At 41.1% G+C, this 16502-nt stretch overlaps 1 protein-coding gene across 2 annotated transcripts in view; it reads left to right on the forward strand.

The window, feature by feature from the left end:
* Positions 1-16502, forward strand: part of GRIP1 (glutamate receptor interacting protein 1) — a 278909-nt gene that overhangs the window by 251493 nt on the left and 10914 nt on the right. For both annotated transcript variants that reach the window (XM_063133916.1, XM_063133915.1), the window contains exons 17-20: positions 1119-1263; positions 4647-4786; positions 6899-7084; positions 13699-13855. In XM_063133916.1, the coding sequence (XP_062989986.1) occupies positions 1119-1263; positions 4647-4786; positions 6899-7084; positions 13699-13855 (628 nt within the window). The remainder of the gene's footprint in view (positions 1-1118; positions 1264-4646; positions 4787-6898; positions 7085-13698; positions 13856-16502) is intronic.

Here is a 16502-nt window from a genome sequence, read left to right on the forward strand (position 1 = left end):
CCTCATTCTCCCATATAAATCTGCCTGGCCTTTAAGATCCTTGGGAAAGGCCCTTCTGTCTGTACTACGAACATCTGATGAACGTTTGGCAGGAACGTCAGAGAGGGTCTTGGTGGCTGCCCCCAGCTTTGGAACACCTTGTCAAGGGAGCCCTGGCTGATCTAATCTCTGATGACCTTCCACCAGGCAGGCAAATACATTTCTATTTAGTCAGGCTTTTGGCCTATAAGCTGAGTTGTAAATATGTGGTAATCATTTTTTATTGGTTGTTTTTCATTATTTTTATTGGCATATTAACTGCTTTGTATATTTGTTTTGTATTTTATTGCTGTTTCGTGCGCACCATTTGGTGGAAAGGCAGAATTTACATTTAACAAATAAATAAAAAAGGCATAGCAAAAAAAAAATAATTCAGACCAAAAGCTTTCTTAAAAAATCAGAGATTGTTCTAATTTGCACATAGATAAGTATTTCCTTCACATTAGAACCTAGATTTTCTACAGCCCTATGCAGGCATTTGCCTGCTCACATGTAGGGCAAATGTGTGATGGTGGACAGGGGCCCTCCGCATCCTTATTCTTCCATTTGTAAGCTAAATGTGCTTACAGAGCCCTTTGCAGACCTTTGCACTCAATGTGCAATGATCTAACTTGACAGCTTGGCGCACAGGGACACTGGAGGCAGGGCTTATGCGCACACCCACGTCCCCTTCACTTTTTTGCCTTACATGTGAGCAGGCAAACACTTGCATAGAGGTAATGGTAGCTAAAATCTATTTTGAAGACAGCAGAAAATAACCTAGTGGATAAATGGTACCATAATTTTGCCCTGCAGCTGCATCTGTGAAGGCAAATGCATCAGCATAAATATATGTGCAGAGTTCTTATCAGTTTAAAATCCTGGTTTCGCTTCAGCAAATGGGAAGGAGATTTGCTGTTGTTGCCAGAGAGGTCAAGTGTAGGCTTCAGAGTAGAATGTAGTAGTGGCTAAAATATGTACCTGAAATGTAACGCTTTACGGATGCGCGCTCTGATTCCTGATCATTTTTCTGAATGTATTATTCTTTTCATTCCTTCTTTCATAAGAGACCAATTGCATCCTCTTGGCATGTATTGCAGATGAACAAGAGAGCTCAGGAGCAATTATTTATACTGTCGAGCTCAAGCGGTATGGGGGACCTCTTGGGATCACTATTTCTGGTACTGAAGAGCCCTTTGATCCCATTATCATTTCAAGTCTTACTAAAGGCGGACTAGCTGAAAGGTAAATTGAAATAAAGGTATTCATAGTTCTGCTATATAAAGGTATTCATAGTTTACTGTGTTCATTCATGTGTAGCAATTCATTCAGTCACTTGTAATGGTTCTTCCTTAGGAATCTGTAGATTTCCCACAATTTATTACAAATGAAATATTTAATGATCTCCAATCTTTTTCTGTTGGTGTACGTTATGATCACGTTGTTAAATCTAGAATATGATATTGCAAGGGTTGTTGTCATCATACATCATGTGTGGAAACCTTCTGCTTCAGGACTGAAGCATCACCCCGCTTCTAAAATCCCTTCACTGGCTCCCTATCTCCTACAGAATTCAGTACAAGCTTCTCCCTTTGACTTTTAAAGCTTGTCATGGTCTGGCTGCTCCCTATCTCTCATCTCTTATTTCACCTTATTGTCCTGCTCGCACCCTTCGCTCTCATAACACGATGTCTCGTACTCGCCCAAGAGTTTCTACTTCTCTCGCTCGTCTTCACCCGTTTTCGCTTGCTGCCCCCTATGCCTGGAATTCTCTTCCAGTGCATTTGCAAACCGCGACGTCGATCACAGTTTTTAAATCTTATTTGAAAACATTTATTTTCTCAAAAGCTTATAATCTGTAGTGTGACGATACTAGTTTTTATTATTTGTTTTATTGTCCCCCATGCTGGTTGGCCTTTCCCCTCCCTGTTTGTTTGTTACTGTGATTTTAGAAGGTAAGCCATGGCAGGGTGTTTTGCATTCTGTTTTATTTTGTTCTGTACAGCACCATGAAAATTGATGGCGCTATATAAATAAATATTAATAGTAATAATAATAATGAAGCAGACATTCCCTTTCATTGTTACTCTAGAGTAGGTTCTGGCAGACCAAATCTGAATAAAGACAAGGTAGCATGAGAGGTAGGCGGGCTTTAACCCTCCCCACACCTGCTATGAGCCCCATCCAGATTCCCCACCCTGGCACCTGCAATTTCTATTGCAAAATACTACTCTAGAGTAAAAATGAAAGCAAGATGTAGCTATGCCTTTAAAGTAATGTCTGTTTTGGCTCTTAGTTGTGTGATGATCTCTCTCTCTCTCTCTCTCTCTCTCTCTCTCTCTCTCTCTCTCTCTCTCTCTCTCTCTGTGTGTGTGTGTGTGTGTGTGTGTGTTTTAGAGGGTTTTTTTTTCTATAACAGAACTGGTAAACTACTATATGGGAGAGGGGAGTGTGTGTCGGAGGGAGAGAAAGAGAAAGAGAGAGGCAGTGAGTTATGATTTGGCTTCTTGAAAATAGGCTTGTACTCAGGAAATGGTGATACCTAACTAGAGAGGATCAGAGCCTGCATGTTTTTTTGTATTTATTTTATTTAAAATATTTCTAGGGCAGAAGTTCTAGGTGTTCTTGTTCACACAGATTCGTGTGATGTAGTGAAGGAGTTCATAAAGCAATAAGGGAGCTTTTCTCCTTCTGTGCTCTCTCCCAATAATTTATACATTAGTGTCTGCTAGATGAGATATCTTGTTGGTAGTGTATTATCTTGGAGTCTGGCTGAAGACCTGGCCCTGGGGTAGGCAATATTTTTGGGCCCATGGGCCCACTTCGCAATTTGAAAGGGAAAAAACCCTGTCCTGAGCACCACCACAAAATGGCTGTCATGAGAGGCATAACTAGTCACAATGGAAAAGTTTTTTGGAAAATGCTCAAAAGACTGAGTATAAGGCAGAGGTGAGGTCTGATCCCCAACACACTAAACAACTCCACAATTTTCAGTCCCAACAGAAACCTATATCACAGAAAGTAAATTCTTTTTTCTCCTTCCTCTCTTCTGCAGCCAAGTCATTCCCCCCATGATGAGTGCTCTCTGTCTCGCTCGCTCTCCCAAACACGTACACACACATTTCATGTATCCATCATGCAAGGGGAAAGGGTAGGGCACCTTGGCTCATTTCACAGGGTTTTCGCCTTCCAAATAGCAATGTAAGTTGGCCAAAAAGTTATTTATTAAATATCATTGTCACAACTTCGGTGTGGATGGCATTGGGCTGGATCCAACTCAAGTAGAAAGGGGGTGCATACCTCACTCTCCAGCGGAATGGTGGGAGCCTGGGAGTAGTGCCACAGGTCCCCAGTCCAGCTTGGAGGTTGGCATACAGCTACCACTCCCAGGGGAGCAGGGGGGAAATATATGAGTAGCCCATGCCAAGGCATAGTCAACCCCATGCTTTTGCCAAACTAAGGGCCATCTAAGATTTGGACTGGGATGTGTATTGATCAGTAGGTGGGCTGGCCAGGGATTGGATCCAGTCCCATACCATGTCAAGCTCTAAGCTGTAACCAATAAAGTTGTAGCTAATTTATAAACCTTCCTGGGGCGGCCACCCAATTGGCAAATTTCTTAGCAACCTTATGCGGGATTCATATGACACCTCTCGTGCATTGACAAAGTGTGGTAAGTGGGATCATGCCCACTAGCTGGGCGCTCTATGTGAGTGCACTGCCAAACGTACTGCTGGCAGAGCAAGACTCACATCGGCATGCAGGATTGGGGCCAGTGGATGGAATCCCACTTCCGCTCATGAGTTTATGAATGTGTGTCGAGAGTTGTGTGAATACTTCTCTTGAAACAGAAAGCAAGAACATATAAGAGCATGGCAATTTACACAGGACTGTATGCTCTGAACCCCGTCAAAATTGCCTCCCTGTTCCTCCACTCAAAGGACTGCAGAATGAGGCAAGGGAGTGATTTTGGCCCAGCCACAGCTATTACTAGAAGGGTTACTGACAGCTCCAACGGAGAGCCTACTTCACACCTATTCTCCCATAACAGGGGTGTGTATTTAATTTGTCGGGGTGAGCTGAGTTGTGCCATGATGCTCTCAGTTGGCCATCCATGCATGTCAACAGTGTGGGTTATAACTTCCTCTTCTATACCATTATGCCCCTTAAATACTGTGGTGTATCTCGTAGTGTCTGCCTCTTCATTTCTTTCCCACAGCAATATAAAAACAGTTAGTGTGTTTTGCCATTATCATTTGCCTTTTGACTGGAAAACTTCATCAACATTCTCTTAAAATAAAATCTCGTATTTGAGGGTATTAACAAGGGAATTTCAGCAAGCCCCTTAAATCTGCAAGTCCAAACCACAGTGCCACATTGAATGAAACTGAGTTCTTTGTTGGTGTTGATCGGCTCTGCTACTAGCTGTATGAAACACAGGCAGCCTGATGCATGTAGCCTTAGTGGTAAGAATTTTTAAGTAGCTCCCATTAATCTTACATTTCAAATTTAATGTGAAACCAAAAGAAAATCTAAAGACACGTTTGCTTGTCTCATATATGTTAAATGTTTGGCCCGGTTTCTTTTATTTGTTTTTTACTGAACTTTTCATGTTTTATTTATTTCAGGACGGGCGCAATTCATATCGGAGACCGAATCTTAGCAATAAATAGCAGCAGCCTGAAAGGAAAACCTTTGAGTGAAGCCATACATTTGTTACAGATGGCAGGAGAGACAGTCACCTTGAAAATCAAAAAGCAGACAGATGGTGAGTGTGTCAGGTATTTATACAGATTCCCTCTCTACACCATCAACAATGTTTAAATACATATGTTCATGAAAATGGCATTTGACCCATAATAAATGTATATATAGAAATGCAGAAACAAATGCACAGATACAAGAATGGAGCTTTTCGGCGTCTTTTCGGCGAAAATGCATCTTTTCGGCGCCAGGTCAAGACTTTTTCTCTTCTCCCAGGCATTTTTAACAGCATTTTTAACAGCATTTAACAACGTTAAGTTTGTTTTTAATGGACCCCACAATTGTTGTTTTTAAATGGATACTGTTGTTTTTATACTGTTTTTGTGTGTGTGTGTGTGTGTGTGTGTGTGTGTGTGTGTTTTTAAATTGTATACTTTTAATGTTTACTATTTTTAAATGTTGTAAACCGCCCAGAGAGCTTCGGCTGTGGGGCGGTATATAAATGTAATTAAATAAATAAATAAATAAATAAACTAGTTGGAAAGACATTTTCTAGGATGCCGGTGTTGTTACAGACAACAGCCTGTAAAAACACCCAATAATGTGATGGTGTTGGACGAAAAGGTAATCCCATTTTTGGTTTATAAGCAGTGTCACATTCAAAATTTGGAAAGTAATTGCACCACTCATTTGGATTTTGAACACCACAGTTCATGAAGGGTGTGGGCAAACTGGAAAGGATACAATGGCAAAAGAAGGTTTGGGTGTATCTCATAGGCAAGTCATATGTGGAACACCCAAATAAAAGCAGAGCATGTTCATCCTAGAGAAAGGGAAATTTAGGGATGGGGTATACTGGGAGTTCAATAGCAATCTTAGCTGTGGAGGTGTGGAACACCAAAAGCAAAGGAACCCAACGCCTTACTGGGTTTGTACTAGCAGGGCAGAAGGGAGGCAGGAGCAGTGTTTTGCTTTTCTTTTTCCTCCTTTTCCTTTGTGCCCTCCCATCTTAAAGTCATTCTAATGGGAGGGAAATAAAGTATCACATTTCCACTTCTTTCCCTGTTTTAGGGGTGAGTCAGGGCACAAGAATCGAAGGTGGGTCCCGTTCGACACGCTGGGTGGATCATCCACCTGGAGCTTTGCCTGCCCCATGTCTTCTCCCATTGGGTGAGGATGCGGGGGAGGGGAAGCTGAGGCAGCCAGGCATCTCCTTTGTGTGCTGCTCAGTGTCCCGATGGGGGCGATGCTGGGTATGCAAAGCAAAGTGACTGAGACTGCAAGCACAGGCCAAGTCCTTTCCCTTTGTGTACAACACATTGGTTCAATCGGGATGGTATGTGGCGCATGAAGCAAGGGCTCAGCCAAGTGCATTTCTTCTCTTTCCAGTTGGAATCCACTAGTTATCTCTGCTCACCGATTGGAGATAACAAAGGGATTCCTCTGCCTGCCTTCTCCGCAAGCCTCCTGTAGCCTTCACCTCCCCTGTAGTCTCCATGGAGGGAGCCCAAGCCTCCACAGGCCAAATGGGGATCCTCCAGAGGTCGGATTAGGTTCCCATGCCTGCTCCAGAAGAATGAACACTACTGCTGTAGTAAACATCTATAGGTTTTTCGTGTATTTTTTGCAGGCAAATATTAGATGGTATCCATGATGAGTAACACATACACGCCCATACTACTCCCCCTTCCCCCACGTTCAATTCAGTATGTGAAATTTTGTGTGTGAAAAGCTGGGTGCATATCCATAAAAACTTTCATGTAGCTGTTTTCAAACAATGCAAGAACCTCTCAGCAATGCCCCAGCCCCCAATTTGAGGGACTTTTCTTTAACTTTCCTGAATTAAATTGACAAGACCAGAAGCTCCTTGACCTAAATAGGACCTCCTTGTCTGGTCCTAAATAGTATTTGGGGAAGCCGTCAGAAATGGAAATATGGGAAAGGACTCTCTTCTCCCTTATGTGTCTACAGAAATGAAGATACTGATACACTATCAGGCCTGTGGCCATAGTAGTAATAAGGAGGGCATTATTTCCTTTGCTGCATAGAAATGGTTATCTGTATACAACCTGTTTGTCTAAGCTTTTTGTTGTCCTTCCATGCAAATGAAGCTGCATTTATATTTATATTTTCAACAAGTGTGTATTACTTCTTCTTACCATTTAATTCCTGCCAGCATCAAGCCCCAAGAAGTTTTCTGCCTCTGGTCTCCTAAATGAATTAAGTGATGCTGAAGAGGATGCAGCCACCACACAGAAACCAGGCAAACTCTCAGAAATATACTCCACTACTGTTCCAAGCGTAGACAGTGCTGTAGAATCCTGGGATGGCTCTGGAATGGACAACAGCTATGGAAGCCAAGGTGGGGTCATGCATTTCACCTGGCACACCTAAGATGGGGAACCGTTCAGGGCCAAGACCTTTTAAGCTGTCTTTGCTCTGCCTCCGGGGCAGTCAACTGTTTTGCACGCATCTCATTACGATGGCCCACTTTAGCACATTTGCGTTCAGCTAACCTTGGTTCCGCTCTTTCGTGACACTATGACAGGTTTTTAAGCATATATCAATATGCTAACAGCTTCCTACAGGTGTTACAGATGTATGAATGGCTAGTCCATAGCTCATCCACAGCTAAATGGGTTTATCCTTCAAGCTTAGATTAATAAAAGATGCAGAACACATTGAAGGTGTTCATTAATTTGAACATCTGAGGCCCATGCATTGTGATTTTTAAGCTGACTATGGTAAAGATTTATTGTGAACTGCCAAAGGGGACCATAAAGAGATTATTCAGTGATTTGTTACCCTTTTGTTTCTCCTTCATCCCTTGACATTAAGATGTCAAGGATTTTTCAAAATAATAACTGGTTTTCAAAAGGGATCGAAGGAAAAGAAGAATGGAATTTCTTTTACCCTTGTGAAATTTCATGGTTACTTTATAGTATTTGATCATTATTTTAAGTATTATCATTTAAATATCAATGCAACTTTGAGGCATAGAAGTGCTGGTTTCAAAAGTAACATGCTGCATTGAAAAAAAACTTGAGCAAAAATGATTTTATTATCTTTTAAGTTGGGATCTCAAGCCACCGATCTTCACAATGACCTTTACAGAGCAAAGAGAGAAGTCATTGATCCAAAGAAAAAAGTTTTATTTCCATTAAACTCCACCCATTCTTTCAACTGTACTCTTGGACTCATTCACACAGTGGACTAGTTCACATGATCGCAAGGTGGTTAATAAACCACAGTGGCTTGTTAACCACTGTTAACCAATTTATATAATTACCTCACCCAGTGAGGGTGGTTTGCTGGAGTGATTAACAAACCACCCACCAACCTTAAAGCAGGCCACAGATTAACAAAACTGCCCACCCTTGCTGAGTTTGGACATCACAACAAGCCGCTCCAGTGATGTTAATTATGTAAATTAACTGGCACATGCAGGATGGTTAACAAGGCACCATGGCATGCGAACCGGCCCAGTAACTTCCTTCTCTCTGCAAGGAGATACAGCCCATTCTTTGCCGCATGATCATGTGAAGGCACAGAACTTGGAACGAGATTGTGCATGAAGACACCCCTACCCTGATCAAAACCAAGCACTTCCCCAACAACCATGACCAAGGGAATTGGTGTGGATGGATCTGTTTTCAAGCCAGTTCCACCTTTCTGTATCTGCCCATGATTTTGAGCACATGTATGGAAGATTCTGAAGAGCTCCAAAACCCATCTATTCAGACTGGGTGAATCACAGCAAAATGGCAAATGGGATTCTCTATAAATGCAGAAAGAATGAATATTAAATGCAAATCTGGACAAAAAGGATTCTGAACCACATACATGCGAATGAGATCTGAACTAATTGTAACTAACCAGGAAAGAGGTCTTGTGGTTGTGGTGGTGTATTTAATTAAAATGTCAACTGGATGTGCAGTAAGGTAAATGACAAATTCCTTATTAGTGATTTTTTAAAAAGTGACTGAAAAATAAAACAGGCATTATCATTGTCTATGGTGCAGCTGCATTTGAAGTACTGTGTACTTTTCTGGTTGTCCCATCTCAGAAAGGATATCATAGCACTGCAAAAGTTATGGAAAAAGACAAGCAAAATGATCAAATAGTTGGAGAAATATCCCAAGAAATAGCTAGGTTTAGAAAATTAGACAAGATGGGACATATTAGAAATTCATAAAATTATGAATGGTGTAAACAAAGTGGATTCTCATAATACTAGAACTTGGGGTCAACCAACTAAATTGATGGGTAGTATATTCAATAGACAAAAGAAAATGCTACTTCACACAGTAAATAGTTAAACTTGCAGAATTCACTGTTATAAGGTGTGGTGGATTAGACAAATTTGTGGCCTATTAATGGTTGTATCCACAGTCACTCAAAGGAGGCTGTGAAATCTTGCAGGACAAACAGTGGGAGAATTTGTGGATCAAATAGGAGGGATATATGGATCTTTGGTCTGATCCATCAGTGTTCTTTTTATGTTCTTGTGTAAATAGGCCACATTATTCACATGAAGAAGCAGATATCTATATGAATTTGCCTTAATCTTTATAAGTCTCTCTTTAGGGGAGTGGATAGACAAATCAACTAGTCTGAAAGATTTTTCTTTTCTGTACAAAATAGAAGCATTCTGGCTCCATTTTTGGCACCCAGGTAGACTTGTGCTTGTCACTTTCAATGACTGTCTTTAATCTATTATGTATTTTGACATTGAAGCAACTGCCATTTCCTCTTTTACATTGTTCTTTTAGAATCCATTTGAACCTATCCATTTATGAAAGAAAAGATGTCAAGTTCGATTGTAGCTTTCCTCCTTAAATATTGTTAAAATAGTCTATAGAGGCAAAACACGATGCATTTCCTGCTGTTGTTCCTTTGTCTCATTTACTTCACCTCAAGTTATTTTCTCTCAAGTGTAAATAAAGCCATTACTTATTAAAGCAGTAGCAAAATGAAGCATCATCTTTCATGCTGGATGTCTAATTTTATTTCAGGACAGATCCCTGATTGCATGCAAACATATCTAGAGATTTCATTTTTATTAGGTTTGGTGTAGTTAATCTTGCTTTTTAAAGCATTTTTACAGCTTGGAATTTACAAATACAAAATATTGTTTTATATTTAATTTTAAAGGGTAATGATTTGGTTTATTTGGATTTGCGTGCCAGAACTCATTGTTTTGCTGTCATTCCATGTCCCTTCTGATGAAGGCAAGTCTCAGCATGCAGCTATCATTTAGTTTGTGTGACAGTAAACAGCACATGAATCACACAGAACTCTCTGCGGGCCCATTTGTTCACCTATCTGAAAAACTAATGAAATATTGAACTGTGAATATCTTCTAAAATGAAAATTGTTCTAGCCTGTAAGATTCCAAGGAATACTCAGCAAACCACCAATGGAGGCAGGAGACATTATGGCTCAGGTCAGTAGAACTGCAGCATACTGGCCAAAATAATAGAAAGGAAATGAAAATCAATAGTACAAGTATAAGGTCATGCATTGGAGGATGGGACAGTGCAAACTATAAGCATTTTTGTTATTCCCCCTTGCCCTGGTGACTCATCAGCTGGAAAAGACAGAAACGAGATGAGATTGTGATTGATTGCTCACAACATAACTATAGGCCACTAATGTGATGTGGCTGCAAAGAGAGTGCATTTAATTCTTGGATGCCATAGGCAAGTAGGGTTAGAGAAGTATTAGTACCCTTGTACTGATTGAGATACCTGTGTCCAATTCTGGTTACCTATATTCAGGAATGGTGGATTTAAGATTGTAATAGTTGAAGAAGAAAAGGAGCAATTACAATTATAATAAATAACAAAGAATCTTGTGCCATCCCAAAGGCCAACAAATGGTGAAATACATGTTTATGATTAGAAACTTTCTGATCATATGTGTAACTATATGACTCTGATGAAGTGGGTACAAACCCACAAAAGCATTTGTTATATCTGTATAACATGTATATCTGTATAACATGTATATCTGCAAAATATCACAATACACTGTTTTGTTAACAGAGTCTTAAGTGAACCAGCCCTTAATTGTGGCCCACTGGGTCCAAGAAGGGCTTTTCCCCCTCTCGAATGATTCCTTCATTTCCTTTGCAGTGACAGGGCTTTTGCTAGAGGTAACAGTATGCTGTATAGGGTGAAGATACAAATAATTGACTTCCCTATTGGATGATTTGGTGGATGGGTTTTGCTTACACTTAACATCTGACTGGTCATATTTAGGCTTGGGAAAGAATTATCATGAGGTCAGATTGGCAGTGCCCCTTGGTGTATGCAATGTATGGCTTAGATCATTGCATATATCATCTCAGTCTACTTGCCCTGAAAAGTGCCTTTCTGCAGTGTGTTTTCTCAGCACATTCAGCTCCAAACGGTATAAGTCAATCTGTAAACAGCTCTCTCGATGGACAGTTTTGCCTTGTAGAAGAAGCCTGCACTAGATACTTTTTCAGCTCCTTCCACTCTTTTATTCTTTTTTCCACATTAAGCATTTAATGTTGTATCTAGCTGGCAGCTAGACTGATTTTAGAGCAGGTGGATGAAAAGTTACCCCTGGAAACTGTGTTCAAATGGAGATGTTATATCTTGCACTCTTTGCTTTTAGCTAGGTTGTACGTCATGTGCTATAATTACTGGTTTGGACTGTGCCACCCATGCTGATCCTTGCTCAGAAATTTTGACTATTACCAAAGCCATTAGGTTCTGAACATAATAGTTCAGGAGAGCCCATAATTTTATATAATATGGAGTTCCTATTCTCAGCTTGCTGTTTCCATTTCAATGTAGAGTATTCACTGATTTTTGTCAAACTTTCCAACTTAGTCAAAATTTAGTCCTTGTCTCTTGCATTGCCAACCTATGTAATGAAGATCAGTTTAATACTTGCTAAAGGTGATAAAGGCATTAAGAAGAATGTTATCTCTAGTGCAAGTCCAACATAGATTAAAGCACTGTAAGTTCCCGTGGTTACTTTGCCATGACTTGAGTCCAGCAATAGATAGCGCTATACATTGCCGTATTATATGGATTTTTACCAAACTCCCAATTCTGCAGTGTACTCTGCTGTCCAGGATCCACTTCCCTAACTCTCCACCAAACATCCAGTGGGTAGGTAGAGACTCACATACCACCTGCGAGAGTCTGAATTGTGGTGAATGGCTCTTAAAGATTTTAGCAGAAGTGCTACTGTTTTACTCTCATACCTGCTCTCTTTCCTGTGAAAATGGCCCATCCATCTGGTGCTCCAGGCATTGACATGAAGGACAGGCTGCTTGCTGCTGCTTGCTCAAGGTCTCAGAGGAGTGAAAGCATTCCCCAGTCACCATGAATTATTCCGGGAGAGTTCTGTCAGTTACAGTGCTCCCGTGGGTGCCTCATGACCCCACAATTTCCCAGTGCACAGTTTGAGAAAATACAGTACTGATATTTTAATATTTTGCTATATTTCCTTGTAGCTCCACCTCTGTGATGCTGAAAGCATTAAAATAAACCTGTAGGGCTGTTTTGAATGGACTTGTCTGTGCAGCAAATATACATCTGACTCCTACAATCCATGGCCACTATTAACTTCAACTTGCATTGGTCTCTTATCTTCCCCAAAATGCATATAGAATATTTGCAGACTAGAGAAGGGCAGAAAGTCAGCAGAACAGAATGTGCACTTGTAATTCAAGAAAAGAGGCACCTACATTTTTCATTTGCCAATAACATGCTAATGCACCAGACTAGTAGTGTGATAAGTGATCATGCAGGCGTACCCTAAGTCTCACAACTCTGTATTTTTCCTGAGTAATTGTAAAATGATAGTAATTTCCTCAGTGACTTCAGATACCTATTCCAAAAGCAAATCAGTAGAAGCAGCCATAACAGCTGTCATCCGAAGCATCCACTAGTAAATGTCATAAGTTGTGTTTTCAGATGCTCTAGCATGCAATTCTTGCTTTTAGCTACATTGTACTGACAATACCAGGTCCTATTAATCCAGAGCATTTTGATTCTGCATCAGTTGTAAACCAACAGAACTTGAAAGTAATCATTTCAAAGTGCATTGCTGTTCTCAATTGTATATAACATCTCGCTAATCGCCTATGAATTACAGAAGTGAAAGTGACCAGCACGGCAATTAGAATGGGTACAGAGGAAAACAGTTTTTGAGTGCATGCCTCGTTGGTTTCATAGAGACTTTATATGTGGTTTTTATTTAATTTCAGTGAAGCTTTTCACTTGCATAATTGAAAACACAATTTAGAGAATGTAATACCCTAACCATGTCTTATTAGGAGTAAGACTTTTCACTATTTGGGAATCAAGGTGAGTTATGTACTTCAGACTCAGTGGATAACATAATTGGTCCTGGATTTCGAATCAGTGCTCAGTCATTGACTTAGTTCTGGGCTACTCTGACAGCCTACATCTATAATATGGAGAAAATAATGGCTTAAACCACATAGTTCTTAGAAGAACAAATGGAAGACTTCATGGCTGCAGTCCTACATACACTTACTTTGAATTAAGTTCCATTATATTCAATGTTGCTTACTTCGGGGCAGCATATATAGGATTGTACTGTAAAATACATGCTATTGGATCCAGATGGACTATCCTGTGAATAGAAGGGGTCGTGCCATTCACGGAAGGCCCTGGGATCTAGCAGAGGATCCCCACTGAAGGAAGAGGGCAAGGAGATCTTTGCAAATTCCCTCTGCAGCCCTCTGTGCCACTCTCTTGCTCCAGGGGATCCCCAGGTCTCCGGAGTAGCTTTTCAGGAGGCAAAGGGAGAAGGAGGAATTGTGATTGCCTCCCTGCTCCCTTCTCTTGTGTGAGCAGAACTCCACTAAGCACTACTCTGGATCCAACCCAATGCATAGGGGAAATGCTACATAGGTTTATTATTTTAAAACATCATCAGTTGTAAATAATATGATTGATATTGTAGGTCCTAATTATCAGACTTCAGGATACAACTTCAATACATTTGAATGGAGGAGTCCAAAACAAAGGGGCAGTCTGTCCCCTCCCAACAGGCCCCGCACCAACCCCTTCCATGATACAGGGCTAAGTGATGATGAATGGGATAAACCAATAGCAAGCAGGTAAGTTCTGCGCCAGATACCCATTTTACGTTTGCATTGGCAGCAAAGTTCTTTGTTGATACACCTCCTACCTAGGCTCAAAACACCCAGTTGCCAACTTGTCCTCTAACTACTGAGATGTGTCATGTTTACAGTTCATGCTGCATGAGATTTATTAGGTTAGGTTAGTGACATTCATGAAAGGTTATGATGCTGAAAGCAAGATGTGTGCACTTGGTGAATTTATGTGCGTAAAAGGATAGATCATTGACTTTTGATAGTAATGCAAAAATTAAGCTGAAAATGGTGTGTGTGTCACCCTCCTTTGGATTTGGTAGGATGTGATCCTACTAATACAGTTTAATAAGCATCATCTGCATCTTACTTAGGGCTGATTTTTCATTACCTATATAGTGTGGTGGCAGATGCCACGTGGTTGGTAACCATGATGCTCGGTAGCTTTTGAAGAAGAGAGACTGCATGTGACAAGTGGATGATGTGCCTGCTTCAAACACCAGCACTACACCTCCTTGAGGTCTCCCTTTTTCAAATGTTGTTGGTGATAGTGCAGTTCTTTAGATCAACTATTATCCCAATATTCTCTTTACCATCCCAGAGGCATAATTAATCTTGAAGAAATTCCCACACTTCAGAGGACTCTGACCAGAAAACATGTATCTAACCAGGACATAATATATTCATGTCTTGCCTCCTTATTTTGCACAGAAAGCAAAATATCTGGTTTACTCTTGGCCCAAAGCACACATAATACCAGCAGATGCATATCTATAAATGCCAATCAGCCTCATTCATGTATAAAGTGGGAGTGGGAACAGCTTAAAGGGACATAAGTGGGAGTGCTGAATCCTCTTCTGCAGCAGATACATTTTTCCCTGCATCTCCTTCCACAAGAATAGTACCTAACTAGGAAAATGCACTAAAGAGTGAGGTGGGGGGGGGGAGGCAGGGGGAGTTCATCATTCTCCATCTATGCCTCCCATTGGCCCTCTAAATTGTACCCTACTTCCTGGTTGACATGTGAATGGGGCAGACCCACCTTGGAGGACATGGGTGTGCCACTGCCACATATAGTTTGGCCTAAATAATAGAACTACTGTGTTCTATCTTTCACTTCACAATACCTTCTGGAATCTACTCACACTGCTGGCCCCTGGATGGGGTTTTCTATAACTTTCAGACCGACATCATTATTGCTGGTTTCTCCCCTGACATACAGTCTAATCAATATCCTCAAAGACCTTATGGAAGCATTGATAGTGAGTACAGCCTAGCTGCGGAATCTCTCTGCACAATTTTTTAAAACCAATATACATTGTTCCTGACTGTTGTCTCCAGTGTCTTCATGGGAAGAAACTTGTTTTTATCACTTGTTTTTATCACATTGACATAATGAATTCATGATAAACCTAAAGAAAAGTTCCCTAGTTGGTCTCTGCTGGCAATGAAGATGCTCCATTGTAACTGAATTCAATCCAAATTCTTTTTAGGTAACACTAAACCAAGATTGCCAGACATCTGTTCCTCCAGTTGATTCCAAAGCTATTGCCAACTTATTTTCTGAGTTAGTGATTCTCAGAGATAGGGACACAAAAAAGGATGCCAATCACGGTGAGCCTACAGACAGGTGTTGTGCATGGTTTCGAAGATTTCCAAGCTCCTCTAGACTCTTTGGGTTCTTCTTGACTTGGGGAACTCTGAGATGCTGCCTTATTCTGTTAGTCAGGAAGTTAGCTAGGATGAGTAATTGATAGGAAGCAAAGCAGAAGCTTAATAGGGAATATGGAATAAGTCCTACCACTGTTATGTTTTGTTGCTCCCTGAATGTCAGTCAGGGAGAGAGAGAGGAGGCGGAAGGAGGAAATTAGCAAGAATTCTTCTCAGGTGCTGAAGCTAGGAAACAATGTAATCAGACAAACTGCCAAGCACTTCCTCACACAATAATCAGCCTTCAGTATTTCTATCCCCCACCTCCCTCACCCATCTCTTTAGGAACCACCAGCATCCACACTTCAATTAAAGTCAGTGGCTGAGTTCGGACGATGTGCTAATCAGCTTGGGGGTGGGAGTAATAGGATCAGAATGCAAAACAACCATTGATTGGCATGTCATCCAAACTCAGCCAGTATGTTAATCCAGCAGTTGAATACTATATGTCTCAGGAAAGCCTAGGCTAGGGGTGGGCAACCTGTCACCTCCCAGGTGTTTTTGAGTATAACTATCCTCAACCACTGTGGCCCCTAGTATGGCATTCAGGGAGTGGTAGTCAAAACATCTGGAGGGCAGCAAGCTACTATCCCTGTTCTAGACCCTCTACAAACAAAGCAATTTAAACAAGGGACAAGGACACCCCAAGCCCTCCAAAACAAATAGAGGGGTGAACGAGGGCTTTTGACTACCAAGCTGAGGGCAACAACAAATCACTTCCTTCCCCAGAATGCTTCAAGGAGGAGCAAGATGCCCTGATAAATGTCCTCCTTGCCATACAAAGAAAACTTTGTCAGTGTGATGGAGCCACTCGGCTTGACTCAGCGAATCCCCAGCCAGGAAAGGAGGGTCTGGCTCAGCTAGCCCAGACACACACCCCTTCACTGCTGCTTTTTACCCTTTAGGAGTCTAGGTTCTCAAGGAACGACACCACACAGGAGCT

Source organism: Elgaria multicarinata, chromosome 9 (genome assembly GCF_023053635.1).
Source record: "Elgaria multicarinata webbii isolate HBS135686 ecotype San Diego chromosome 9, rElgMul1.1.pri, whole genome shotgun sequence".
Lineage (NCBI taxonomy): Eukaryota > Metazoa > Chordata > Lepidosauria > Squamata > Anguidae > Elgaria > Elgaria multicarinata.